At 43.1% G+C, this 27,278-nt stretch overlaps 1 protein-coding gene across 1 annotated transcript; it reads left to right on the top strand.

The window, feature by feature from the left end:
* Positions 1-4,409: 4,409 nt before the first annotated feature.
* Positions 4,410-20,440, top strand: npas1 (neuronal PAS domain protein 1). The gene is made up of 9 exons (XM_010784367.1): positions 4,410-4,477; positions 6,332-6,421; positions 13,151-13,325; positions 14,090-14,202; positions 14,568-14,764; positions 14,858-14,964; positions 15,193-15,340; positions 16,916-17,028; positions 17,133-20,440. The coding sequence occupies exons 1-9, from the start codon at positions 4,442-4,444 to the stop codon at positions 18,197-18,199; spliced, it is 2,046 nt and encodes a 681-aa protein (XP_010782669.1). The 5' UTR covers positions 4,410-4,441; the 3' UTR covers positions 18,200-20,440.
* The last annotated feature ends 6,838 nt before the right edge of the window (positions 20,441-27,278 follow it).

Here is a 27,278-nt window from a genome sequence, read left to right on the forward strand (position 1 = left end):
AGTGAGGTCAAACACACCTCTCTCCTCCCCAGCGTTGGTGACATTGACTTTCATCCACTTGCTCCCTCTCTCCCTCGTCTCCTTTTCTTTCATTGCCTCTGTCTCCCTCCCCTACTCCTTCCGTCTCCCCCAACCTCTTCACGTTCTCCTGCATCTGCCTCCCCTCTAATTCACGGCGTTTAAAGCAGCCGGGGCTTTTAAGGGAAGTTAATTGCACTCAAATTATGTTCGACCGCGAAAGGAGTGAGGGAGCAACGCAGGAGGGACAGAGAGATAGAGGGGAGATAGAGGGAAGAAGGGAGGGATGGATGTCAGAGTGAGGAGATAATTGCGCCAGAGAGGGACGCTGCGATTAGGGTCACTCTTTGGCTCTCTGTCTGTCGAACAGCCCAAACGTCACATTTGAATGGTAGTAAACAACTTGGCAGGTGATCAGGCTCTTGTTTTGAAAGGGTGAAACTACGGCCGGGAGCCAAACTTGAGAGAGGAAGACGGAGAAGAGGAGAGAGAAAGAAGAATAGAAGGGAAAATGAGGGGTCCATTGCATCTGTTATCTGTTTGGTTTCCATGGTAATATCCTCACCTGGTTGAAAGGTTGACACTGTGGGGGTGGAAAGGAAGACGATGTGTGTGTGTCTATGTATGGAGATGTTTAGGTGTGTGTTCGTGTGTGTGTGTGAGGCCATTACTCTTGGACTTAACTGGGACTAAATTATGTATTAGACAGAGGTATAATTAAAATCATTCAAATGAAATTTCTATCTTTTCTTCTCGTAAAGCGCTGGGGAGACCCCGAGAATTGACCTGCGAGTCAGACTATAATTAACGTGTCCGATCGCGCCCCGTCCCATTCTGTCTCCTATTCCCACAATGAAATTAAACCTCGCTTCAGAGTCCTGGGAAGCTAATGAAAATGGGAGTTTACAGAAAGGAGCCATCAAAGCCCTCATGTGCACAGGGCTGCATCCAGGTTTATACACCAGCATGTACATATGACATGCCTGTCAGGAAGTACAACGGACAAATGTATATTCACATAAACCATTTGAAAGGATAGTTTCAGATTAATTGTTTTCTTGTACTTGTTTGCCACAACATAGTCGGACGGGCAGTCAATTATAGCTCATTAGTCGTTGTACTAAGTACTTTTCCACTTCTCAGTACAGTAACTTTTAAGCATTCAACCCTTACAGATACACGAAAACACATTGGTGCCCCCATTTTTGTTTCACTTCATGCACTGCTTTTTGCTCAAGAGAGCTTTTTGCACAATCTTATGTATCTTGTCTCGTCTTACTTTAAGTGATAATACAGTTTTCATTGAGCACAGCAATAAACTTGCTGACTATACATACAAAATGACATACATACATTTATTTTCAAATAAGGAATTGTTTTGGGGTCACTCCCTTTTCAGATTTAGATGATATGGTAACACTATTGGTTTGTCAACATCCCTCTGGGTTTGTTCTGACATTTTTCAATCCATGTTGGTGAGCACAATGATATTATTCCAGAAAGGAAGGGGGTACATACAATTATGAAAATAAAACCCAGATTAGAAAATCTGAAAATGTTCCTTTTAAATAATTTGGAATGATTAGTTATTGTTTACTCACTACATGAGTTTATAATTAGACGTTCAATATTATAAAGGTGACTCAATTTATTTATTTAAGGATACAAACAGAATCATGCAAGATCCTCAAACACACAAACACACAAACACAAACATATAGAAGTTGGGGTTCATAGCACCACTACAGAAGGATCTTTGTTCTCAGAGTGAGGTACGATCACCGCTGTGAAAGTCTCTCTTCACATGTGCACACATTTGTGCGCACGCACACACACACACACACACACACACACACACACACACACACACACACACACACACACACACACACACACACACACACACACACACACACACACACACCAGGTCCAGTGTTTTGGTTTCCTGGCTGCCCTATTGTACCCTGGCAGTCTTTAATAAATGGTCCTCTGTGTATTTGTGAGTGTGTAGACTCATCCGTCAGCCCTCCTGGCCTCATGTCACATCCAGCGTTTCTTTCGCCCCGTTGACACTACTCAGCACTACTGATCGCCCGCCGTCACCTTCACTCCTCTAGGGATCTGTGGCATCAAACTCACAGCCACACGCACACTCAATGTCTTTCTTCAAGGCGTGCACAAACTAACATCACAGTGTTTGTGCGTATCCCTTTTGATTCATCCTCATATGGTCAAGATGGGGGTTGCTTCCTCCAGAATCCCCAGCGCTGCAGCTCCATCGCTGCCCCACAAGGGACCCTGATAGGCAGGCAGAGAGCGAGAGAGCGCCCCATCCCCCTCCAGGCAGCGACTGGCTGGGCTGAAGGGTCCCAGCACCAGACCCCCTTTCATAGCCCTGAATGGACTAGCCTTATTTATATTCACACTCAGTCACACAGGGGGACCCCAATCTCACAATGCCACTGTGGCTTTGTCCGGCAACTCTGTATTTGTGTGTATGTGTGTGTGTGTGCATGTGTGTTTTCGCGTGTGTGTGTGAGGTTGTGTGTGTACTCGGGTATTTGTGTTGTTTAATCGGAGGGCATGTTGCCGCTGTGTAGTCTGCGCATGAGAATTCATTGCTGTGTGTATTCCTTAAGTGTGTGTGTTTGTGTGTGTGTTTTTGTGTGTCTATAGCACTAATGGAATGCCTCCCTCCTCTATTCACCAAACCCACATCACAAGCAGGCAGCTGGGCGATGTGTGTGTGTGTGTGTGTGTGTGTGTGTGTGTGTGTGTGTGTGTGTGTGTGTGTGTGTGTGTGTGTGTGTGTGTGTGTGTGTGTGTGTGTGTGTGTGTGTGTGTGTGTGTGTGTGTGTGTGTGTGTGTGTGTGTGTGTGTGTGTTCCGACCCTCCCTCTGTGTTCAGTTGTAACCCAGAGCAGCGCTTTCATTTTCCTGTCATAACGTGTATTGATTTCCCTTAGCCTCGCTGCGACACACACACACAGATATCCAGTGATCCTTGGAGTTGCGCATACACATGCATACTTTCATGTGCCTTTGTACACACACATTTTGTGTACACACATCCATAGTTTTTCCCTGCTGAATAAAGAACATTGTGTTCAAAAGCAGCCCTGCTAGAGTAAGATTAATTCTCACGTATGGTCCCCACTTTTGCAATCACAAGCTTGCAGGTGCACACACACGCCGTCACATACTCTTTTAGACATAAAACAGTAAATACGGCTGATTGCTAAATTAATCTTCCACGTCACCGCAGCCCCTCGTGCTCAGGTTTGCTTGGGAGAAAGTGATCACTCTAGCCTTCCTTAGTGTTTTCTCATTTTCCCTGCCGTACCCTCTCTGCTTCTCCCGTCCCTATCTTCACCCCCCCTCCCCTACCTATCCACCTCAACTCTATTTGTATTGTAATTGCCTTGGTAAACAGCACCACTTTGGCACTGAAGCAGCTCTGATAGCTTGTGTTTGGGATGCATTAAGAGTGGCGATGCAGACACCATGAGTGTGTGCGTGTTTGTGTGTGCGTGTGTGTGTATGTCCCTGGCGGTAATTGACTGGTGTGCGTCACACAGCACCCCCTCCTTATGCTGCTTTTTGACACAAACGTTTCAGTCATTTCCGTTTGCCAGACATGATTTGTTCAAGTTTTGCTTTTCATTTCACTTCAGATTTACAGACGACATAGAGATGCAATATTATTACAAAAACCCCAATAGGACACAAGTCATATTATCAGATATTGTTGTATAATAACTACTAATCCAAGCTTTAGTAAACACATTTCAGTGGACTCAATCAACATTATCTGATACCTTTTCTTTGTAAATATTGAATATGTACCTTTTTCTTCTTAGAGTTTTCACCTCTTGTAGTTATTTTCCTTATCCATAAAAGTTAACAGATTGAAACAAAACAAAGACCCACATTATGAGCATGCAAACACATGAAACAAGACTCAATTTAGTTTAAGTATTTCATGATGTGATTGAATTGACTAGAGAAATAATAAACATTTGGGAGTGGCGGAGATGTCGAACAACAAAACTCCACAGTGGGACTCAATGTCAGTATGTTACAGGATCCCTAAACCTATAGAGCACTGCTAAAACACTCTTATACAACATTTAGCTTTACAGCATAGCAAAGTTATTCCTTAGAAATTGGATATTTTGTATTCAACATGCCTCTACAGTGCAACACATGCTAGATGGAGAGATATTGTCTCAAATCTATACTGAAGGTAGTACAATAACATGTGCATCTGAGAGATGATAGCGACTTTTTACAACAGTCTGTTTATAATAGCCCTTTTTTAAACATGTGGTATCAACGAAACATTGATGTCAGTCAGTGTCTCATGTGTGTTTGTCTACTTTCTCTCTGCAGCACGACGATCATCTCATTCTCTGGCTACTGACATGTTTGAGCTGCACCTCGGGGCGCACCTCCTGCAGGTAAGCACACACACACACCTTCTTCTGTAAAGAATAATATGATATTATTTCATCTCATAAAACTGTCTCCGAAAAGGTCAAACTGCCCTATTTTCAGTGACGTGATAGACCAATTGGTTTTGAAAGTAGTTCATTTAGCTTGAGAAATAGGATAATTGGACCACAAGGTTAGTTTGATTGAAAATGTACATTGACAGACAAGCACATTGGTCTCTTAAGTGACTGCAGTGGACCACTGTGTGTCGGTGCTATGTGAGGTCACAGTTTGTACCAGCTCCAGTCTTCCTACCTCAGACTCTCAGACTTACATTTCCAGGCAAACTCCTATCACATGCTCTCACATCCACACACATGGACTCCCACACATCTCATATACCTCAGATGCTCGGACGATAGCATTGGCTGCCGAAGAATGCCTCTCTTTGCTCTGACAGATGAATGGAGCCTGAGGGGGTTTCGGGAGCAGGAGGCCTACAGGGATGACGAAATGCAGGATGTAGAAACAAAGAGGAAGTGTGAAGAAGGTAACACTTCAGGTTGTAGTTAGAACGAAGAGGGGGGTGAGGCAGGAGAGACTATAGCTCCAAGCAGGGAGGGAGAAAGAAAAGCTTGAAGGAATTTAATATATTATGTCCTATGTAAAGCTTGGTGAATTGCCTTGTTGCTGAGAGGTGCTATACAAATACATTTGCAGAGTAGGAATCAGGACGGAGTGGGAACAGGTAGAGAGAGAGAAAGAAAAACAGGCTGAGCATTTAGAAGTGATGAGGTTGGGGTAAAACAAAGAAACATTACATATGTCTGCTCTCCTCTGGCATTTTAAAGAGGAAGGGAGGCTTAGGGAACGGTGCTGATAGAAATCAAATTAACGCTCCAGAAAAACTGTATGATTCTTTCCTCCCAGCCGTCCTCCCGCAGTAATAGCCTGATAATTGCACTTTAGTTCTCCGACATTCAGGCGGCTGGTTTCTCCTCGCCGCGACACACGACGCCCCACACCCCGGCCACACATTTGCATACTGGATGTGTCAGTTGCATAAATTACCACTGCCACTTTAAGCACTGGGCCGCCAAAATAGCAATCATTCTTCTAGAGCAAAGTGGCCCTGGTGTGTGTCTATGTGTGTGTGTTTGTGTGTGTGTGAGGAAGAGAGAGAAGCTGACTTCTGGATGCTTGTTATGACGATTAATATTATTCTCTGAAACAGTCCTCTCTAATGGTCTGGCTGTATACCTTTCACTTCTCATTAGAATCACTGCAGGCTGTAATGACTTTGGTTCTATCTCTGTCTGTGTCCGTACCGGTGTCTGGGTGTGGGTGTGGGTGTGGGTGTGTGTGTCTGGGTGTGGGTGTGTGTGTGTGTGTGTGTGGTGGGTGTTGCCAGAGATCCAGGAGGATGCTCTGGTTCTGACTTTGTTACAGTTGATTGAAACAGCTCTAGTCTATAAGCTCAGTTTCTCATGTCTCTTTGCCGTGTCTGTGTGCGACGCGTGTGTGTGTGTGAGAGTGCACACACATGTGGCAATTTTGCCTTTTTGACAGCTGTTGTTGTGTGTAGCTGCCGATTGCAATGGGAGTTGTTTCATGTCTGTTCAAATTCACCCGTGCGTTTGTTGGTGTGTGTGTGTGTGTGTGTGTGTGTGTGTGTGTGTGTGTGTGTGTGTGTGGTGTGTGTTTGGCGCGAATTGAGAAAAGAGGCCGAGGGGTGACGGGTTGTTTGTTCTCTAGCTCATTGTAATTTGTTCGATACACACTAATTGCTCTAATTTGTCTGTCTTGTTTCTGTTTGCCTCAATGTGTGTGTTTGTGTGTCGGTGTGTGTGATGTTTATTCTTTTTTTTCTATATGCACAGTCCCTGGATGGCTTTGTGTTCGCGGTCAGTCAGGAGGGACGTTTCCTCTACATCTCAGAGACCGTTTCTATCTACCTGGGACTCTCACAGGTAAGACAACCTCCTCCACACACACACACACACACACACACACACACACACACACACACACACACCCCACACACACACACACACACACACAGAATAATCCTTCATATACAAGCGCATTTGCACACGTGTGCCTATCTTCTGCTTACGCTTTCATATCCCCTCCCAGGAGTGTGTGTGTTTGTGTGCGTGTGTGTGAGTGTGAATATCTTTGACTGCACTCTTCGCTCTCATCTCTGGAGTTCAACTCTCACGGGGGCAATGCTACTCTCTCTCTTCCTCTCTCTACCGCCCTGTCTCCCTCTCCAGGTGCTCACCTCTGCTGATTGCCTGTGGCCTCTTGTACTGTGAATGTTAAGTCCTGCCATTTTGCCCAGATGCATAAATAATAACAGTAATTACTGGCCCAGCAATCAAAGTGTCGCCCCAGCGCGCTAGGCCTGTCTCGGGGAACAAATCGATAGGCATCTTAAAAGCCACATTGATTGTACGGAGGGGGAAAAACACCAAGGGGGATGGGAAGATAGATAGAGACAGCCGGAGAGAGAAAGAGAGGGGGAGGAAAGGAGGAGAGGTGTGATAAGAGAGAGTTGTTTCGAAGTAAGAAGAATCGGTACAGCATGAGAGACGGAGAGAAAGAGGGAAGTTCGTGCTACAATAACAGAAGTAACTGAGTGCTTTTTTTAAGTGATTGAAGTTCTGCCCTTGGCTGCTTTAAAGGATACGTCTTTGTACTCTGTCTTAGTAGAATAATCACATGCTATATGCACACTGAAGGAGTTATAGGTCATTGTCATCATTTACTGGCTATAAGGTGGCCACCTCCAAACATGACTACACTGTCAGAGATGTGGGACAAAATCCACAGACCTCGCTCTGTATGAACATAATATGGGACGTGCTTCTTGCTAATGAAAAGCCAAACAGATTCTTCCTTCTGGATGTATGTCGTTTTGTTTCAGGACACCACACAGACATTATGTGACTAATGGATTAAATCAACTCAGACTGCTGAAAACTGAAAACGTTCACCCATTGATGGCCCCCTTGCGACACCAGATAGATTGTACAGACCGTGTGGTTTTCATACCGATATTCCCAGCTGTGATTGTGTTTGAAATGCTATGACACAGAGCAACAATGTAAGGTTTGCATTGTCTTATTGTAGGGCTGAACGATATTGAAAATATTGCAATAGCAATATGATTTGCGATCTTAGGGGTCAGGATCATTATTGCATCATCGTTCTGATTTTCAATAAAAAACATCTCTGATTTGTGTGGGGATTTTTACTCAACAAAGAATTCTTAAGTCTGTAGAAAATGATATGTAGGTTAGGACACCTCCGCAGCGGTACAATAATTAACTTTAAATTGTATTTTAACACACTTTTGCAATACAAAAGATACTTGCTTTTCGTCATTACTTCTTTCCTATCATTTATTTTTGACAAAAAGCAGTATTTGTTTGGATCGAGTTTGAGTGGGGATGTTTTTGGTTGAAATCTCTGAACACACCCAGGGTCACTGATAATAATCTCACTATTTGCCTTCATTTCCTTTTCCAAAAATGTGGGGGTTTGTTCAAAGATTAATTTACAATGTTGTTGGGTGTGGTCAGAGATGTGCTCTGTTGCACCTTTAACCACACCCAAAAGTGATGTCACAGTGTACTGACAAGTTTTCAGATGTTCCTGTCGCATTTTGTAGGTGATATAGCTCTGACATGCACTTTCTAAGGAGGGGTGCAGCAGCTAAATGCATGGGTTCCTTATTAAAACAGGATACATCTGATAATATCTCCAAAGTCATTAAGGAGAGGAGAATACATCTTTATTTGTACATTTGGGATGTGTATATTACATTATGCACAACAGGCTTTCTCTTCTGTTAGAGAGACCAGAACAAGAGTGGTTTGTTTACACACACACACACACACACACACACACACACACACACACACACACACACACACACACACACACACACACACACACACACAGATTAAAACATATAAAGGCTAGAACTAAGATTGATTGTTGTAAGCCTGGAGCCAGAACCAAAAGGACAATGCAGAGAGACACTTTTGCGCGAGAAAGAAAACAGAAGAGTGGAATAGGTGTGCGAATGAGAGACATTGGTAAAGAGGAGAGAGAGAGTCTGACTGTGTAAATAGAGTTTAAATGTGCGCCAGGAATGAAATTCGCCTTGGGATTGCCTAGGTAAACAAGACAGCCGAGGCTTTGGTGGAGATGCTAATAAAACAGAGCTGTTCTTATCAGCTGAGCAGATGGCCTAACCCATCACATCTACTCAAACAGGGCCTGAGCCATCAGCATTCTAATGAAATTATTTATGATCGAAGATTACGTTCAAAACCTTGAACATACAAAGCCAAGTTTACCTTCCTGAAAAGATGAGAGCGGACAGGGATGGGGGGGGTTTATGATGAGAAAGAGAGACAGCCAGAAAGGGCAGCTAGGAGTTGAGAAGATGATTTAGTGGGAAACATGAGGGCAAGTATACAGTGTGTTTATGGACATGAAGCAAGAAAAAGACTTAAAAAAATAGGAAAAAGAAAAGGCGGGAGGGAGAGGACAAAAACACTCCGATATACTTTGTTGGCGAGTGGAGGCAGACTCAGGGGAGAGAGGAAGGACAGACAAACAAATGATGTTCTGAGTGAGAAAGTGTAACTGGTGGTTTGTTTTAGAGGGCATGTCGCCCCTGAGGACCGCCCCTGCCCTGCCGTCTCCTGTCCCCCCTGTCTGACCCCTCTGCCCTGGCTTACACACGGGGCTTCTCCCCTGACAGGGGGGTTGCTTAGCCGGCTTAGCCCAGGTCAGGCACCTTGACCAAGGGCACAGCCTGCCGCCCATTCCCCTGGTGCCGGCACGTATCATTTCTCTTCTCACCGGGTCTCCAGACAGGAAGCACAGGGATAAACCTGGGAATGCCACAACGCAGATCAGGGGTGGGGAGGAAGTAGAGGAGGAAAGAGATGGATGGATGGAGTTGAGGAAGAGGAGACAAAGGCTGGAGAAGATGAAGAATTGGGGGGGAGGAGAGATGGAAATGGGAGAGAAGGAAGGAAAGGGGCTGGAAGGAGAAAGAAAAGGGATAAATGGGGTAAAGAGAAGGGAGGACGGATGGTGGATTAAGGGAGGAGAGAATTGATCTGGGAATGGTTACGTATGCAGGGCTTCCCCAAGAGACGATGGTGGATTAAGGGAGAGGAATGATCTGGGAATGGTTAGTATGCGCTCCCCTCTCCCTCTCCCCCTCTCCCCCTCCCTCCCTCCCTCCCTCTCTCCTCTCCCATCAGTCAGTGAGGGCTGAGGGCTGAGAGTGTGTTGTGGACCACTGCCCGGATGCCTCATACATATTAAAGCCCCCTGCTATTATTTATATCATGTCTCTCCTTCCCCTGCTTGCTGCCCTCCTCCTCCCCTTCAGCCCCACCACACTGCCATACATATGTGCACGTGCATGTCTGCGCACACACACACGCAGGTTCACGCAGGTGCACTGACAGACAACTACTCACACAAACAATGACACACAACGACACGTGGAGACACAAAAACAGACAGTCTAGTCACATACGCAGGGAAACAGAGGCGCCGTGTGCTTGCATACTCACAAACACACACACACACACACACTCAGAGAGATTTGAATGATCTCGGTCTCTCCTCACGTCTTCCCTTCGCGCCACATTCTATACCTGTTTTTATGTCTGAGCCTGACTCATCCTCTCAATCGCTCCGTCTCTTTCTCATCTTCTCATTGCTGCCTGATCTTTTTTTCAATCCCTCCCTCCTGCCTGTGATGGAGTGATTTTATACGGATAGGTCTTAAGCCCGTAAAGCCCATAAGGGCCTGTTTGTCTCTCCACCTTGTTTTCCAATACCACGGGGCCCTGGGATTGTGTCTCTTTTAGATGGCTGGTCCACTGCTCTGAGAGCTAAATGTAGCCCTTGCTTAAAATACAACAAGAATTCCCTTCGCAGAGGAATCGCTATTCATAAATACAGACAGCTGGCCTACAGATAGACAGACAGTCAGACCGACAGACTGGCATATCTCGATATAAATCGTAATAACAGATGACTAATGTAAGGTTCATCTAGAGTTTCACAAACCAGACCCAGTCCATTTACATGTCAAATGTAATTGACTTGTGCATCGACACTTCTTCTATTTATGCAACATTTAAACATTAAAGAACGAGTCAGTTTTAATGTCAGAATCAAAGGGAATGCCGCAGAAAAATCCAGCACCTAATAATTACACTGCTGATGTTATATCTGCATAATTAAGAGAAGATGGATCAGAAAGATAAGAAAACATTCATCCTGTAGATTTAAGGTGTTTGTAAAGCTTTCTACTTAACATATTTAATAAACCAGATTAATTTTTTTAAAACATTATGGACCATTACATTTAAATGTTTAATAAAATTATAAATAATTTTCAGATACACTATATGTCAAAAGAGGGACTTTGATTTTGTCCTTTTTCTTACAACTGTTGATTTCGATTGATAATGCTATCTATGGTTATCATAGTAATGACTGCCAAAGCTACTTAATGAAGTTATAATCAATATTTTACTATAACAATGTATCAACTGCCAATATAAAAGTGGTCACTCATAGTAATGAAATCACCACTTGAATCTGCAGCTCCTCTCGGCTTTACAGAGTTTAGAAGTTTCAGCTCGATGTTTTGCTGTCCAGTCCGCAACTTCACTGTTTTCAATCACTCTCACGGCTCTCATTCTTTTTTGCAGCAGAATCTATAGCTGTTTTCAATGTCAACCTCCAACACACTGCACACCACCTGCTCAGCGCCAAGCAGCATATTGAAATACTTAGCATCTACCTGGTGAACACATTGGAGCTAAGGAGACAATTATCTCCATCAGAAGTTGACAGGTACCAAAAACTGCTTAAAAGAGAGGCCATATTGGACTGAAATCACCCAGTTGGCACATCAACAATAATCTCTCTTTTAGGAGATGAGCATAGATTCTCCAATGACATCAGTTATTTCAAAAATGAAGAGCAAATAACGTCACTAAATTAATTTAAATAAAATCTTGCTGATGTGAATGGATCACTGCCAGCTATTACCACAGCCTCTACCAGTGGCTAATACTTCCTACAAGTGTATTTATCATATAACAAGAGATAACAGGCAAGACAACAGGGAAGTGTGTATTTTACTTTGCCTTTCATTGCATGTCATTTGTTAGATGCTTTTATCCAAAGCGACTTACATACATTCAGTACTGTGGACACAACGACATGCTGACTGCAGTGGGACTCGAATTTGCTACCTCCTGATTCGAAGTCCAGCACTCTATCCACTGAGCCACAGCCACCCTTTCAAACAAGTAAACAGATCTGTGTGTCCAGTATTTGAATTGATGAGGCTTTAAAATGTCAGGGTGTCTAGTGGCGTACTGACAAATACATACATTATGTTTGGGACTCTTTCCATGCGTTTCCTTTTTTCCTCAAAGAAATATGTATTATTCATATTTCCGCCTAAATAGATTGAGAGCCATTTTACAAATGTAAAATTCTGGTACTTTCTCTGTATGTTGGGATATTACTCAATATCATCAAATCAAGTATTCTGTTGTATATTTCCACATCCCTTAAGAGATAAGGCCCTGTAAGTCTGGGGAACCTTTATTTCTTGCCTTATTATCCCTTCCTCGCTGGGGTTTCTACCATCTTTAACCCTCTCTGTTCGCTCATCGCACACCTCGTTCCTTCGCTCCCACCTTCCCGCTTCCCGCTCCTTCCTCTCCCCCGGCTGTGATGTCCTTGAGGGGCCTGCTGAAGCTCCCATAAAGCCTGCAGTAAATGGCTCTAATCCGGTAATAAATGGCTGTGTCCTACAGACAAGGGTGTGAGGCTGCTGCAGCCACAGCTTTATCAGATGGAATGGTATTGGCACACACACACACACACACACACACACACACACACACACACACACACACACACACACACACACACACACACACACACACACACACACACACACACACACACACACACACACACACACACACACACATTCACATATGTAATAGAAGCTGCATGCATGTGTGAAAGCATGCATCCTCTTTCTCCCTCCTTCCTGTTTCTCTCTCTCTCACACACACTCATTTATACGGCTTCAGATGGAATCACACCTGCTCCAATTGTGCTGCTTTTATGGATGCCATGCAAGAGCAGCGCCATTATTAACTTTAGATGATTAGAGATGCAACGATGATGCATTATGATGATAGGATCATATAGAGCTGTATGAGCTGTTGCGCTGGGATACACAGTAACTGAATGAAGGAGCAGGGAGGGACGGGGGGAATAAGAAGAATAGTAATGTGACCTTTGGAGATACTTGGAGTTCAACTGTTTTTAATCAGCAAATACAATTGATTTTTATCTCCCCTGGTTTTATTTGTGTAATACTGTAGTCGCTTGGTCCTCTGAGACTCGACTCAAATGTATGTGTGTGGTGTGTGTGTGTGTGTGTGTGTGTGTGGGTAGGGATGTCTTACAACCGCTACACTCCTTGTAGAGTTGTAACCCAGAGCAGTGCTTTCATTTTCCTGTCATAACGTGTATTGATTTTCCGTCTGTGTGTGAGTGTGTGCGTGCAGGCATTTGTGCCTTAAGCTGTAGTTCCTGATCAGCGTGTTTCTCCTCAGGTGGAGCTGACCGGCAGCAGTGTGTTCGACTACATCCATCCGGCGGACCACGTGGAGATGGCTGAGCGTCTGGGAATCAGACCGCATCTGAGGGCCGAAGCCGGCTGCCACACGGGCCCCGAGAGCGCTTCCAGCTCCGCATCCACCTCCTCCCTGGCCGGTACCCCTGAACCCGGTACTGGTCTAAATGTCAATTAATTTTTTTTCAACAATATTTTAATTGAAGTTTTCAAATATAACGAACATTACACATACATAAAACGGTCAGTCTAAGTGGCAGATACAGTGTACAATCAAATGAATAGGCGTGTAAATAAACTCAGTTCAGAATACTGATGATACAGGGATAACAGAGTACAGAAATGTTCAAGACATCTGAAAGAATATGACGTGGGCTATACACTTTATAATCGTATTCCCGTTGCCCCCATCCCCGCCCCGGTCTTTGGTTTTATTGATCATTACTAACATTATTTTTCAAAACCTCCATGAAGCTCCCCCAGATATTTTTCAAAAACTGCCAGCTTTCCTTTAGTAATGTTTTTCTAAAGCAGCACATGCTGACAGATCCTTAATATATTTATTCATACTTGGTTTGTTTACATTTTTCCATTCTATAGCTATTGCCCTCTTAGCTTGTAAAAGACACAAGTCTATAAGTGCACGCTCACTCTTCTTAGAGACAAAGTAAGGATAAATACCAGGGATTTTCTGTTTCGTTATCTGGTTAATCATGTTGAGTGCCTTTTTCCAAAGACTATTGACCACATTAAATCCCCACAAACAGTGAAAGAGTGTTCCTTTTAGTATTGTTACATTTAAAGCATTTGTCTGGGGTCTAAATGTCAATGTATAGGGAGGAAACCTGAAAGAAATAAAGGGAAAATTCAGCTTGTATATTTTCTAGATATTTAGTTGTTCTTCTGTTATCCTCAGCAGCTCCGTCTAGTCCTCATTCCCCTGCTGACGAACCTCCTGACCGCGGCTTCTTCATCCGCATGAAGTCCACGCTCACTAAAAGAGGCCTACACGTCAAGAGTTCTGGATACAAGGTGCCTAAGGAAATTATTTCTCATCATCTGAAAACCTTGTACTATGCTCTCTTCCCTATTAACCTGCTTGTTATTGGGGCGGTGAAATAACAAGGGGGCCGTTGTCATTGTGTTTTGCTCGGCTAGTGTTTCATAGCACTGTCAACTTGGTCGTTTCAGTGTGTTTTATGGCTGTGACCTTATTTCACACTGGACCGCTGCACATAACAGCTGCTGTAACACCAGAGCTGCTGCATTCTTGAGCTCAGGTCTGACTTTTTATTGTGTTTCATGAATGTTATATTTCCTTTTGTTGTTAATGTTTTTTCCTACGTCCTTTGATGCAAATGAGTTGTGTGAAATGAATGATGTTTTCTTTTTGTCAGGTAATCCATGTGACAGGACGAATCCGTTACCGCCCTGCACTCGTGTCGAGCTCTGGGCGCACAGTGCGTCGACCGTTGGGTTTGGTTGCACTGGCACACACACTCCCCCCCTCCTCGCTTAATGAAGTCCGCATGGAGAGCCAAATGTTTGTCTTCCGAGTGAACATGGACCTTCAGGTCACATATTGTGAGAACAGGTAAAGGATTGTTTCTGTGTTTTTGACATTAAGCTGTACTGACATATGAATACATTTGAATCAGTGTATCTATTCTTTTGCATTTCTTTACAGGATCTCAGAGTATATGGATCTGACCCCAGCAGAGGTGGTGGGACACACCTGTTATCAATTCATCCATGTAGAAGACCTGGAAAACCTCCGGCAGAGCCATGAAGACTGTAAGTGAAATGATGCATGTGCAGTAGATAAAATCCAACCCCATCCCTGCTATTCTATAGTGTTTGAACTTGGGGAGGAGAGCCGGTTGAAATGTCTTCCTGTCCTGTTGTGATAGGCGCCCTCTGCTGCCAACATCATGAACTGTCAAACCAATAACGGACTTATTTTCCCATCTCCTCTACCGTCTCCTGTTTTACATTATTTCTTTCCATCTTCTTTCCTCTCAGTGCTGAGGAAAGGCCAGGTGGTGACCCATTATTACCGTTGGCTCCAGAGGAGAGGAGGATACCTGTGGATCCAGTCCAGTGCCACCATCTCCATCAACCACAAAGCCCCGCATGAACGCAACGTTATCTGGGTCAACTACATCATAAGGTCAGTACAACCACAGCCTGTGCTTCAGTCCTGCTGATATGAACTAAGTTTCTGTATGCAGGCACCATGCCGTGTACAGAGATCCTTTGAAGGGATGGCTGATGAAATGCAGAGGGATTATTGGAAGAGTTTCACTCGCTCCAACACATGAGAAAACTGAGGATACTTAATCCAAATAGTGACATCAAAGCAAAGCACATTAACGGCTATTTGACATTTTTTAAATATATTTTAAATGATAAGATGTCAAAAAATTCAGATCTCTTTATTTAATCGATGACCGTGTCCTGTTGAAAGGATTATTAAAGAAAGCAGATTCTAATCATTTGAGGTTTTTAAGTTTTACAAGTTTTCACACTTCAAACTGTTATTATGGAAAGTATGTCTTTAATAAATTATATTAAAGAAATAAAATAAGAATTATTTATTGATATTGTAGGGTCTTAAATCATTAATAAAACTTAAGTGAAGTGATTACTCTTTCTGGAACGAGTTACGGCTGCCTGTCCCCACACTGCCAACTTTTAAATCCAGTCTTTGAACACATCTTTATTGCTTGGCTTTAAATTCACTTAAAGATTTGGTTCATTGCTTTTACTATTTTATTGTCTTTTTATATTTAAATAGAGTCTTGTTTTAGGGTTTTTATTGTGTTTTATTATACAGCACTTTCCTTAACTGTTGTTGTTTTCAAATGAGCTTTATAAATAAGTTTGGATTGGATTGGACTGCAGAGTCTGTAAACAGCAATCTAGCATTACTTACTCACTATTCAATGTCATTACTCTAAATCGGCAGACATGATCTTATTACTCTTTGATTTAAAGGAAACATTTAAGGCTCTCTGCCTTTCTTTCTATTTTGTTCCAATTGCCTTGTAAATGTAGTATTGCTTTTTTTATTCCACAGACACTGCAGTCACCTCGAAAAAATATGCTTTCTCTTTATTTCCCTCTTGAATACACACGTATTCACCCAGACGCTGATGCAAATATACTCCGTAGATACATGCACACTTTGTACACACACGCACGAACACAGTACATAACAACAGCCGAGCAGTCAGACAAAAACAAGAGGAGTAGGCTGCATTTCAATGCTAATTGGACTGAAGCTATATAATTACAACAAATGGATGTCAGAAATTTGGGGCTGAATGGTGTTTTAGTTAATTAGAGCTGTAATTACAAGAGCTCATTAACTTCTCCAACAGCCTCCTCCTTGTCTGAGCTTAACTATGTATAGGTGAGCTGCTGAGTGGGGCATAGTGTGTGTTTCTGTGTGTGTCTTATAGGGTGAGGTCTGCATATCTATCTGTTTGCGTGACAGTGTTTGTGAATGTGTGATTAAGAGCTGTTGTTTGGAGAATTGGATGGATGTGTTAGCTGGAGGTTAGAAGGGTTTGAGGCAGTTTGGCTATTGGAGGTTGTTATTAGGCTGATTATATGTTGTTTCCATCTCTAAGTATTCACTCAAATCAGCACGACACTAAGGTTTTAAGCAATAAGTGGCTTCTAAGTGGTCTACATTTTCTCCCCCCCTCTCTTTTTTCTCTCTCTCTGTTCATCCATCCAGTCGAACAGAGTTTACAGACACTCCCCTGGATATTCTGCAGCTACCAGAGAATGTGCGAGCAGAGCGGCTTCGAGTTAGCTCGTCCCCCACCGACAGCTCTCCACAGGCCCGAGGTAGGACGCCGCATACACATTAGCCCCTTCCCATGATGCTCACTGACACACACCAACACCTGCCTGTGCGTCATATTATCATAAAAATCTCCCTTCTTCCTCAGGCCCGCAGCCAGCGAAGAACTCAGTGGGGAAGAGTGACCCCGACACTAAAGGCAGAGAGAAATTCACCGCAGCTGCCATCCAATCAGAGGACAGGAGGAAGCGCCTGCTGAGGTCCGAGCCTGAGGGTCCTCCTCCCGAAACCCGCCGCAGAATGGAGGAGCTCCATCACGCGGAGGAGAGCGTATCGGCCTCATCTGACATGGCCAGCGAAAGTGAGGGGGATGAGGAGGAAGAGACAGAGTGGGACCACAATGACAGATTGAAACAGGAAGATGGTGGAGGAGGTAAACAGAGTAGGGGGGGAGACGCCCCCTCTAGGGGGGACAGGGGGAGCAGGGTGCACAACGGCCGGGCTGTGATCCAGCAGCTGAAGAGCGTAGTGGCCCCGTCTCCCCTGCCCGGCAACCCCGGCATCAAGACTGAACACGAAGCCCTGACCACCGGGGGGCGCTGGGGGTCCCACACACACACCACCCAACAGCAGCCCTCACATGCACACACACCCTCCAGCAGCCTCAACGGTGACAGCCCCACCACCCCGATCCCCGACTCTTCTTCCAGCAGCGATGCCCCCCCAAAAGGGTTGTTCACACCCCCGTCCCCGGCACTGTCCCCTGTCATGTCCGTGTCCTCCCCGCTGCCCCGCGAGGACAGGATTTTGTCGGGGGTGCTCAGTCGCAGCAGTGGGGGTGCAGGTTGCGCTCCTGACTTTGAGCTGCTCCAGAGACTGGCTGCAGGGGGCGCAGCGGGGAGGGTCCTCTTCCACCCCCTCGCCCTCAGCCCGCAGGGCCCTCAGAGCCTTTACGCCCCCAGCACTATCCGCTACGCTCCACCTGAGCTGCCCCCCTCCCACCACCACCACCACCACGGCGGAGGACACAGCGATGGCCTGCAGCTACGCTCGGACCACCACAAGGGACCCCCGACAGCCTTCTTCCCCCACCTACAGCGGTTGGCTGGCCTGCCACCCTTCAGTGGTTTCTCCCCGTCTGACAACCCCTTCTCCTCCGGCCTGCCCTTCTGTATGAATGGACTGAGGGGGGCCGCGGGCTCCGAGGAGGACTGAGACTTAGAAGGGAGGAGGTGAGAGGGGAAGATGAAAATGAAGCAAAGTGACAGACCAGAAAGAGAGACATTGAAAAGGGCAGGAGAGACAGAAGTGGCAGGACATTAAGCCTCTAAGGACCTTACTAATTGGACAATGAGTTGAATAACTGCGATATAAAATATATGACAAGTCGTTGCCATAGGGAATTATTGTGTCCTCGCAAGTGACAGTGACTCTCAGAGAAAACACGACATGGAAACTTTTGAATGGTTGTCCCTCAAGACTGTCCGTCTCTACAACAATAATGAACTCTGCTCTGTGTCTTTCTCTAGATGACTCTTTTAATTTCTGTGTCTCTTCCACTCAGAGAAGCCATATTGTACATAGAGACAAAACCATAAAGACCCTCAGCTCACATCCTCATCACTGTCCCTACAATTAACACAATTAACCCTAAAGCCAGTAGAAAGAGATGGACTGTACGAATGAAAGTAACTTTGGAATATACATTTTTATTATTGCAGTATTATACAAATCATCTGTTATGCTGAGATACAGGTGAGAGTTTGATTATTGGGTTTCTTTTAAAATAGACAAAGAAAGCCCTCTGGTGTTTTTGTATTGAGATTCAAAATTATATGGATAAAAAAAATCTCAAGTATTCATCATTCAGCCATACTTAAAGCACACTGTTGGGATAAAATATGAATAAAGTAGTCCCAGACATTCCATTATATATAAGGGAAGAAAATGCAATGCAGACAGGACGTTATTTCTGTTTTTTGTTTATAGGCCATTTGTTTAACTGAGTACTCATTATAGTATATTATGTATGATGATGCGGTTGTGTTTGAAGCCATATTCTTGTTTTCATTTTTTTTAAAGTTTATATTGATTTTTGTTTGTTTGGAAGGATTGTGTGAAAATTGTGTCTAGACAGACAAAATAACATAGTTTTATTGGATGTACAATGTCATCAAATACCTTTTTGTATTATTCTCTAAAAAATATATTTCTGAAAATGTTTTTAGGAGGGAAAATGGTGCTGGACACAAGTGTTTATTATCATTTAAACCTCTGTTTTTTATAAGCACTTACTGAAATGTGTTCTGGTGTGAACTCAAAGCACTTCATCACTTAACACTCCCTGTGTGGTCCTGTTAAAACAGACAACAATGCAAGAGTGGTCACTAATATCATAGCACATGCACTCTAGTAGAGATAGAGAAGATAATGGTCATTTGAAAGAGACAGAAAGATAAACAGACCTGTAGTCATTAAAAGACGACCGTTAAAGGTTGATAAAAATAACCTGAATTATTCCGATGTTGGTTTTATTTTAATTCAGTCAACTTGAAGTCAAGTTTTAAATTAAAAAGTGGAAATATAAAAGACTTTAAATTTCAGATGACGCTTATTGACTGGAATTCTCAGGACTGAAAATCCCAAACAAATCGAAAACAGTTTTTGTATGAAAAATGTCCTTTTTTTATTTTCTTGAATGTTTTGAAATGAAGTTACACACAGTTTGGGGTTGCCTAACGAATACTTAAAAAAAAAGTGAGAATCTTTATTCCAAAATGTAATATTTAAGATCTGAAAATGTCAGTCTTTTCAAATAATGCTGGTTATAATACAGCCAATTGCATTATTGAAATAAAAGTGACAATAATACAAGCAAAGCTAAACATACAGGAAATATCAGATTGCTCTCTAGCACTTTGGAATGAAGTCATTTGAACGGATCTACCATGTGATGAAAATGCACCTAAACTTCAATCATTGTTGAAAACCAAGTCTTCAAAAATGATGCCATAAAGACACTGTATGTATTTTAGTTTTTCTTCCAAAATTGAGATTACGGTCGACTGTCTGATCTGAGGGCTCAGTCTATGTGGAAATTATGATCTGATGTCTGACAAAAAAGAGAAGAAAAAATATTTCTAGTCGTTCAGATCCGACGTGCACTACACACCCATACTGTAGCTGTCACACGTAAATATGTGTGAGCGCACACATTCTCGGGTGTTTAATGATATAATGTGTGTGTATGACTGCGTGCGTTTGCTTGTACAAGTGTTTGGTTTTCTTTTGTCTTTCTTTTGCTGAGATAAATAGCTAACCCCTTGCCCATCACTGTGAATCTAACATTATTCCCCATCTCTGTGAATACTCCACCCACTCATCAAATAAAATGAACAAATGTAAAAAGAAAAACAGTGATACAGATGACGATAACAATAAAATATTCCAGTAGAGGAGCACAACTCAAGGTTTGGTTGTTTCATTCTTGCTTCTTTTCAGCACATAACAATTCAGATATATGAATAGGCATGAAAGATACATGTCACATTGTTAAATGAGGCTTCATATTTGTTTGAAATAAATCACGTTGGACACATTTGAATATAAACAGAGTCCTCCTCATATCAGCTGCTTAATGCATTTTACAAAACTTCAATATTTAGGCCTATCATAAATGAATGGACAGCCTTTAATTGTTTATGTAACATAAATTCAACGCATAGCCAAGAATAAAAAACACAAAGAACAAAACCGTGGTAGAATAAATAATAAAGATGTTTTGTGTCATTGCAGGCTTTTATGGGCAATCCTGCTTATCTCTGGAGTCGGCAAAGGGCAGTACAACACACAATAAAATTAATGTACTGTAATATTCAATAATGTCCTTAATATAAAAACTAAAGTGTGGAGCAGGTGAGAGCGACCCTTTCATGAAGCGTGACATCCTTTGATTGTGTTTACATCTATAAAGACCTGAATTCTTCTGAAATGAACAAAAGCACAGCAAGTACATGGAGAGCATCTCACTTAGGAGAAACGATATGCGAGCGTTCATCACCGTGTGTGTGTGTGTGTGTGTGTGTGTGTGTGTGTGTGTGTGTGTGTGTGTGTGTGTGTGTGTGTGTGTGTGTACATTGGTAGTTTGCTTGTGTGCATCTCCAGAATTTGCAAGTGTGTGTGTTGTCTGAAGCAGCCCCAGGGAGGGGCTCTGACATTGAAGACGGGTTAAATCCTGTTTTACATTCAAGTGGCAGGCCCTAGTTCATTAGAGTGAGGATCATTCCTCCTCAAGACCAAAGGAAGCGCATACTAAACAAGAGCAGTTGTTGGGGAGAAAATGCCATTGTACGTGCAAAACCGTATGTACTGTATAAGTGTGTGTGTGTGTGTGTGTGTGTGTGTGTGTGTGTGTGTGTGTGTGTGTGTGTGTGCTGCTAACGGAGCTACACAACAACCTCATGGTTTCTTCTTTATATCTTTCCTTTCTGCGGACTACAGTCTTTATAGCGTGGAGTGAACAGAGCACCTTTTGTGTCAATGTGCATGTGTCTGTGTGTGTGTGTGTGTGTGTGTGTGTGTGTGTGTGTGTGTGTGTGTGTGTGTGTGTGTGTGTGTGTGTGTGTGTTCAGCATGCACAACTCATGGCAGCTCTCCTGACTGTCTTCTGCTCAGCCTGTCATTGAGTCACCCACATGCCCTTTCTGTCACTGACTTTGATGGCTTATCTTACCCCCTGAATTGGAGTCGTGCTCCCGGGGGAAATACCTTAGCACATGTAAATGCATTTGAAAGAGTAAAAATACGGGTAGGAATAATAGAGTGAGGAATGGAGGGAGACACAGAGACAGCTTCCACCTGACATGGGCTTACTGCACCTCTACCATTCCCTCTTTTCCTCCATCCTTTCCCTGCTGTTTTTGTGAATGTTTCCCAACAATGTCTTCTCCTCTCAGCCAGCAGAAGGCCAATCCATAAGTAATGCAGGTCTTAAGGCTGATGCTTTGATCCATACGCGTGGCATTTAACACCTCAGAGCAGATGAGTCAAATAAGCAGAGGTTATGGCTCCTACTTTCAGCGCTGGGAGTGTATATGTGCAGCACAGGTTGAGAGATGTATGAGCTTAGACCTGGACTTGGAGCTGTGGCTGGTGTTGTGGTTTCTATAGCTGCTCGGGGTACGGGGGTGGATGGTGTTTGTTAGTGAGGGCGCGTCTCCTGCCTCTGGGCGCCCTGCCCTTTAGACGCGCCAGGCCTCAGGAGCCTCCTGCATGCCAAGCAGACCTGTGCAGTCAGATGCAGCCAGGGAGGAGAGACGAGGAGAGGAGGGAGGGGAGGAGAAGCGAACGTGAGTAGGAGTCCAGAAAGAAAAGGACTGGAGGGCGAAAGGGTAGAAGACGATCTTAAGGAGAGAGTAAAAGAGGGAGGAGAGGGGCTCAAGGGAAGGAGGTAGGGGTGCTGGTAACACTGCAGCAGCCACCTAGACACACCTTGCATGTGAATCACAACTGCACTGAGACGCCCAGGGAATCAGCCAAGGAGAGGAAGAGAGGGTGACTGAGGTGAGTCTCAACAGCAACACTATGTGTCGATGGCCGCCAGATATCACAGACCTTCGCCCTAACCCAGTCAGTGATTGTTATCACAGACAAAGCCCCCCCATCACCAACACTCTCTCACACACACACACACACACACACACACACACACACACACACACACACACACACACACACACACACACACACACACAGAGACACCAACCACATGCTGCTCAGCTCAGCTCACATATCCGTACATGCTCGCACAACAGCAGCTCATTAAAGGAATTATGCATGTACAGCATGTATGTACAACAGTTTGTACATCTTTTGACGTCCCTTGTAAGGAGAGCTTCTACTACACATTAAGGTAAGCCTTGTTTACATAATGAAAAAAATACTAAAATAAATATCGGTACAGGTAGCGGTCTTAATATGTAGTGGCATTTAAAGATTTATTCATTTTAACTATCTAGGAAAGAGAATAATCCACATTTTCTAATGACTTATTTATTATGAGAGCGTATTTAAATATGGAGTGTGTGATCTCAAATCTCCTTGATGTCCTCAGCTAATAGTGCAGATACCGAGGTCATGTCCGCTGTACTTTATCCACAGATTTAACCTTAACTCAATAAAACCATATAAATCATTTACACTAAAAATGTAAACCTCTTGTAGAAGGGCCATGCCAGATTACTATTGACCCCCACCTTGCATTCAGTGTGTAAAGAACATTCACACCGCTACAAAGTTTTCACATTTAGTTATGTTGCAGCCTTATGCTAGAATCATTCAAATAAAATGGTTCTCTCTCTTCATTCTGACAAAAAAGAATTCTTATTAATGTATTAAAAATAAATAACTGGAATAACATATTGACATACGTTTTTTGACCGTTATCATGTTAGACTCCCATTCCCCTTTAAAACGTTTCTAAACATTGATTGAAGTGCACCTTTGGTATAGATTGGACAATGTTTGGGAACACACCTGTCTATAAGGCCTCCCAACTGATAATGTATCTCAGAGTAACAAAACCAAGCCATGAGGTTGAAGCCTGCTGAGGTCAGAGACAAGATTGTGAAAACCTGGAAAACATTCAGGACCTCAGACTGGGCCGAAGGTCAACCGAACAATGAACTTAATACATAGACAGGACAATAAATGCCTTGGAACCAACTGTGTTAATGTCCTAAAGTGTTTCAAGCAGAGACTGGATGTCTAACTTCCCTGGAGAGGCCTGAAAATGGCGGTCCAACACTTGTCCTCAATCAGCCTGACAGCCTGAGAGGATCTACAGAGAACACCACAGAAAATCTCTAAATCAAGGTGAGCAAAGCTTGTCACGTCATACTGAAGATGACTCATCAGTTATTGCTGCTAAATTGCTTTGCTTGTACTGAGTTACCTTATGTCAATCTGATGGTTCATATTTTTTGCTAAACTTAAAGGGCCCATGTCATGCTTTTCCGGTTATTACCCGTCCCCTTGTGTGTTATGAAGGTTTTTATGCATGTGAACGGTCTGCAGTCAAAACCCCTCAAAGTACACCCTGTAGCGAGTAAAACTCTAACACAGTCTATGCTGCCCCAAAACGCCTCGTTGGAGATTTCTCATTTTCCATTGTTTGCTTCCTGGGTTCTCTGACGTGTGAACACCCAAATCAACAACAAATGACCGGATTGGCCCAAATGGATCAATCCGCGGAGCACCTCAAACAACAGGGGGGTATACTATGAAGCAGGATTTTCGCTTAGCTAACTTCAGGGAAAATGTGGGGTTTCCGGTCCTACAAAGCTGGTTCTCTTTTTAGCAGGCTAGATCTCCATGGTAACTTATGCTGTGCGGCTAACCTGCCCCGGAGTAGGTTAGGTTGCAGGCTAAGAGATCAACTCAGTGAAAGCACCGCCTGCTGACCAATCAGAGCTCAGTGTGCGGAGTTTAAAGCTATCAAGTCATATTACAGGAGAAAGGAAATACAGAAAAGCTGCCGTTGCAGGAAAGACGCCCGGCAAAAATCACCGACTGTGTGAACGTGAACATTAATAGAATATCACCTCCCATCTTCAGAGCAATCTGACTATTATAACATTAGCGTTAAGAAAGCTTACTTAAATATCTGCCACAACATAAGTAACCGGATAAGAGTAACATTAAGTACAGTCCGCGGCATATCACATCATAATGTATCATATATTTCCTTATCTGAGTCAGCTGAGCCGTATCTGGCCGTGCAACACACAGTGTCACATACTGTATGCAGAAGTATTATTTTAAGCAACACATTAAGTTGACGAAACACTCGAGACAAATGCAATTAAAGTCAGATCGTGTCTTAGACGGGGCAGTGATATCATAAACCTGTTAAGGTACGCATTCAAACACTTGTTCTGTTACCAGCTGTATTCACCTTGCAGGTGCAGCTATGTGGCTTTGATCCTGGATAAAGTGTTTAAGTCATGGATGTTTAAAGTTTAACTTCTTCATATACATGTCTAATANATCATTTTAGCCGGCCCGGCTAAAATAACTGGATGGCCTACCTGCCTGTCAGCCTTCCATTTGTGCACAAACTTATCTCGTGCCCTCATTGGTCATGTGCGCGTTCGTGTGTGTTGGAGGAGGGGCTCTGTAAGGAAGTGGCAGATTTGTTCCGGCTGTGTATTTTCAAATTCTAGCGTACTCAAGCTGGTTTCTCCAAAATTACCTACCCCACCTTTAAAGTATACTAACACTACACATTCAATGTTGTCATATTTGCATTAAGCAAACAATCTATTTACCTTACTTGATCCAGGCACAGAAATCAATACAGTACATGTGTACTTTTCAATTCAGACATTTTCAAATGTGTGAATAATAAAACTAATGTGGCTGAATTCCNNNACCTACCCCACCTTTAAAGTATACTAACACTACACATTCAATGTTGTCATATTTGCATTAAGCAAACAATCTAATACAGTACATGTGTACTTTTCAATTCAGACATTTTCAAATGTGTGAATAATAAAACTAATGTGGCTGAATTCCCTATAGCTGCTTCCGTTTCGGGGTCATGTGCACGACAGCTGCGGTCAAACTGGAGTGGTTTATAGAAGAAAGATAAAAAAATGTTGTTCGAAATCCAAGCAGCATATATTCTGACTATTAATTTATGTTACGCTACAGAATCCCTATCTGGTAAATACCATGTATTTCAAACTCTCCACCACAAGTTTAAACCCGGGTAGTCTGTTAAAAAAAGGACTTTTGTTTTGGTAATACCATCCCAACTCATATATATATATATATCAAGCCATTATTCTTAACAGGATTGTGTGGTACATCAAGCCACATGTTTTTTGCTCATATTTCCTCAAATTGGATAAGAACAGGCATGAACACACACACACACACACACACACACACACACACACACACACACACACACACACACACACACACACACACACACACACACACACACACACACACACAAACCTCTAATTGTACTGTAGCTGCATAGTTTCCCCTCAGTAATAGTAGCAATTAGACGGGCTGTATAATTACACTGTCCTCGTTATATAGTTAATTTCCGTAATTACAAATCACACCAATAGTTTCCTCCCTCTTTGTTTATCTTCTATCCAACACACACAAACTCACACGCAACACATGAATTCAAACCCACAGTAGCCTATGGGAAGTCTTTGTGTGATTATATGAACATGTATGTTTACAGGCTTGTGATGGACACATGTTTACATCACATACACAGCACATGTAATTATCGTCGCCATTAGAGGACTGGATAATCGTCCTGGTCTGAACAGGATTTTTGTGGCATTGGGTGTCTGTGGGTGGGAGTTAGTGGGCGGATCAGACTGCTGAGGGTTTGGAGATGTTAGATGGATGCATAGATTTCAGTGGTTTGTGTCAATTATCAAAAAACATCAGCGTATTTATCTCTGCTTTATAATTGTATTAGAGGCTGAACCAGTGGCATAGCCACCATAGGGTGGCCCAGGCCCACCCAGTTTACTCATTGGGTAAAAAAACTGAGAAAGCTTGGGTGTACATTTACATTTTTTAATTATTATTATAAAAAATGTATTCACCCATTGAGAATATCCAAGCATTCAAAGTGAATTTCAAGTGAACAAATATCGAGTTGAATTAATGTTGTATGTATTTTATCCTCTGAACCGAACTCATTTACGGTAAAAATTGGTTGTTGGTTCCGGCGCGCGCCATAGTAACGTGAGAGAGGCAGAGAGCTGCCTGCAGGGATGCGCTTTTCTGTCAAATGTGCAGACATTTCCCCAGCCCAGGAATTGAAGGTATATTTACGAGGGATGGATATGTAGACTGGAAGCACCTGCGTAACTCGTTGGAGAGACATAAAAAAAGCGAGGACCACGGCAAGTCCATGAGCAGGTTTGAATGCTACAACCTATTGTTCCTGTTACCTAGTGCAGTGGTTCCCAAAGATCGCAGGGGAGGCGCCAGGCCTCAGATGATTTGAGGCCAAATATCATATTTAGACTTTTTAATTTTTTTACATGTAATTGTAAAGCAATACATGATTGTCAATAAAAGCCTTGTCTCTACATTACAATAACATATACAAAATAATTGATTCATTAATTTGAATAACAATTCAAGTAAAGGCATAAAAAGACAGAAATGTATAATTCTTTCTTTAATAGAAATGTTTCTTCTGCCCATAAAGTGTCCAAACCAGGTGAGACTGCCAAGGCAACACGAG

Source organism: Notothenia coriiceps, unplaced genomic scaffold, assembly GCF_000735185.1.
Source record: "Notothenia coriiceps isolate Sejong01 unplaced genomic scaffold, NC01 NC01_scaffold00026393, whole genome shotgun sequence".
In the NCBI taxonomy this organism is placed as follows: domain Eukaryota; kingdom Metazoa; phylum Chordata; class Actinopteri; order Perciformes; family Nototheniidae; genus Notothenia; species Notothenia coriiceps.

What these genes read in the sequence shown, in the direction of transcription:
- npas1 (XM_010784367.1), top strand. Translation starts at nt 4,442, where the DNA reads ATGTTTGAGCTGCACCTCGGGGCGCACCTCCTGCAG. An exon ending in TCAAGAGTTCTGGATACAAG is followed by an intron (nt 14,203 to 14,567) that starts GTGCCTAAGGAA and finishes TCTTTTTGTCAG; the next exon opens with GTAATCCATGTGACAGGACG. An exon ending in CCGGCAGAGCCATGAAGACT is followed by an intron (nt 14,965 to 15,192) that starts GTAAGTGAAATG and finishes CTTTCCTCTCAG; the next exon opens with TGCTGAGGAAAGGCCAGGTG.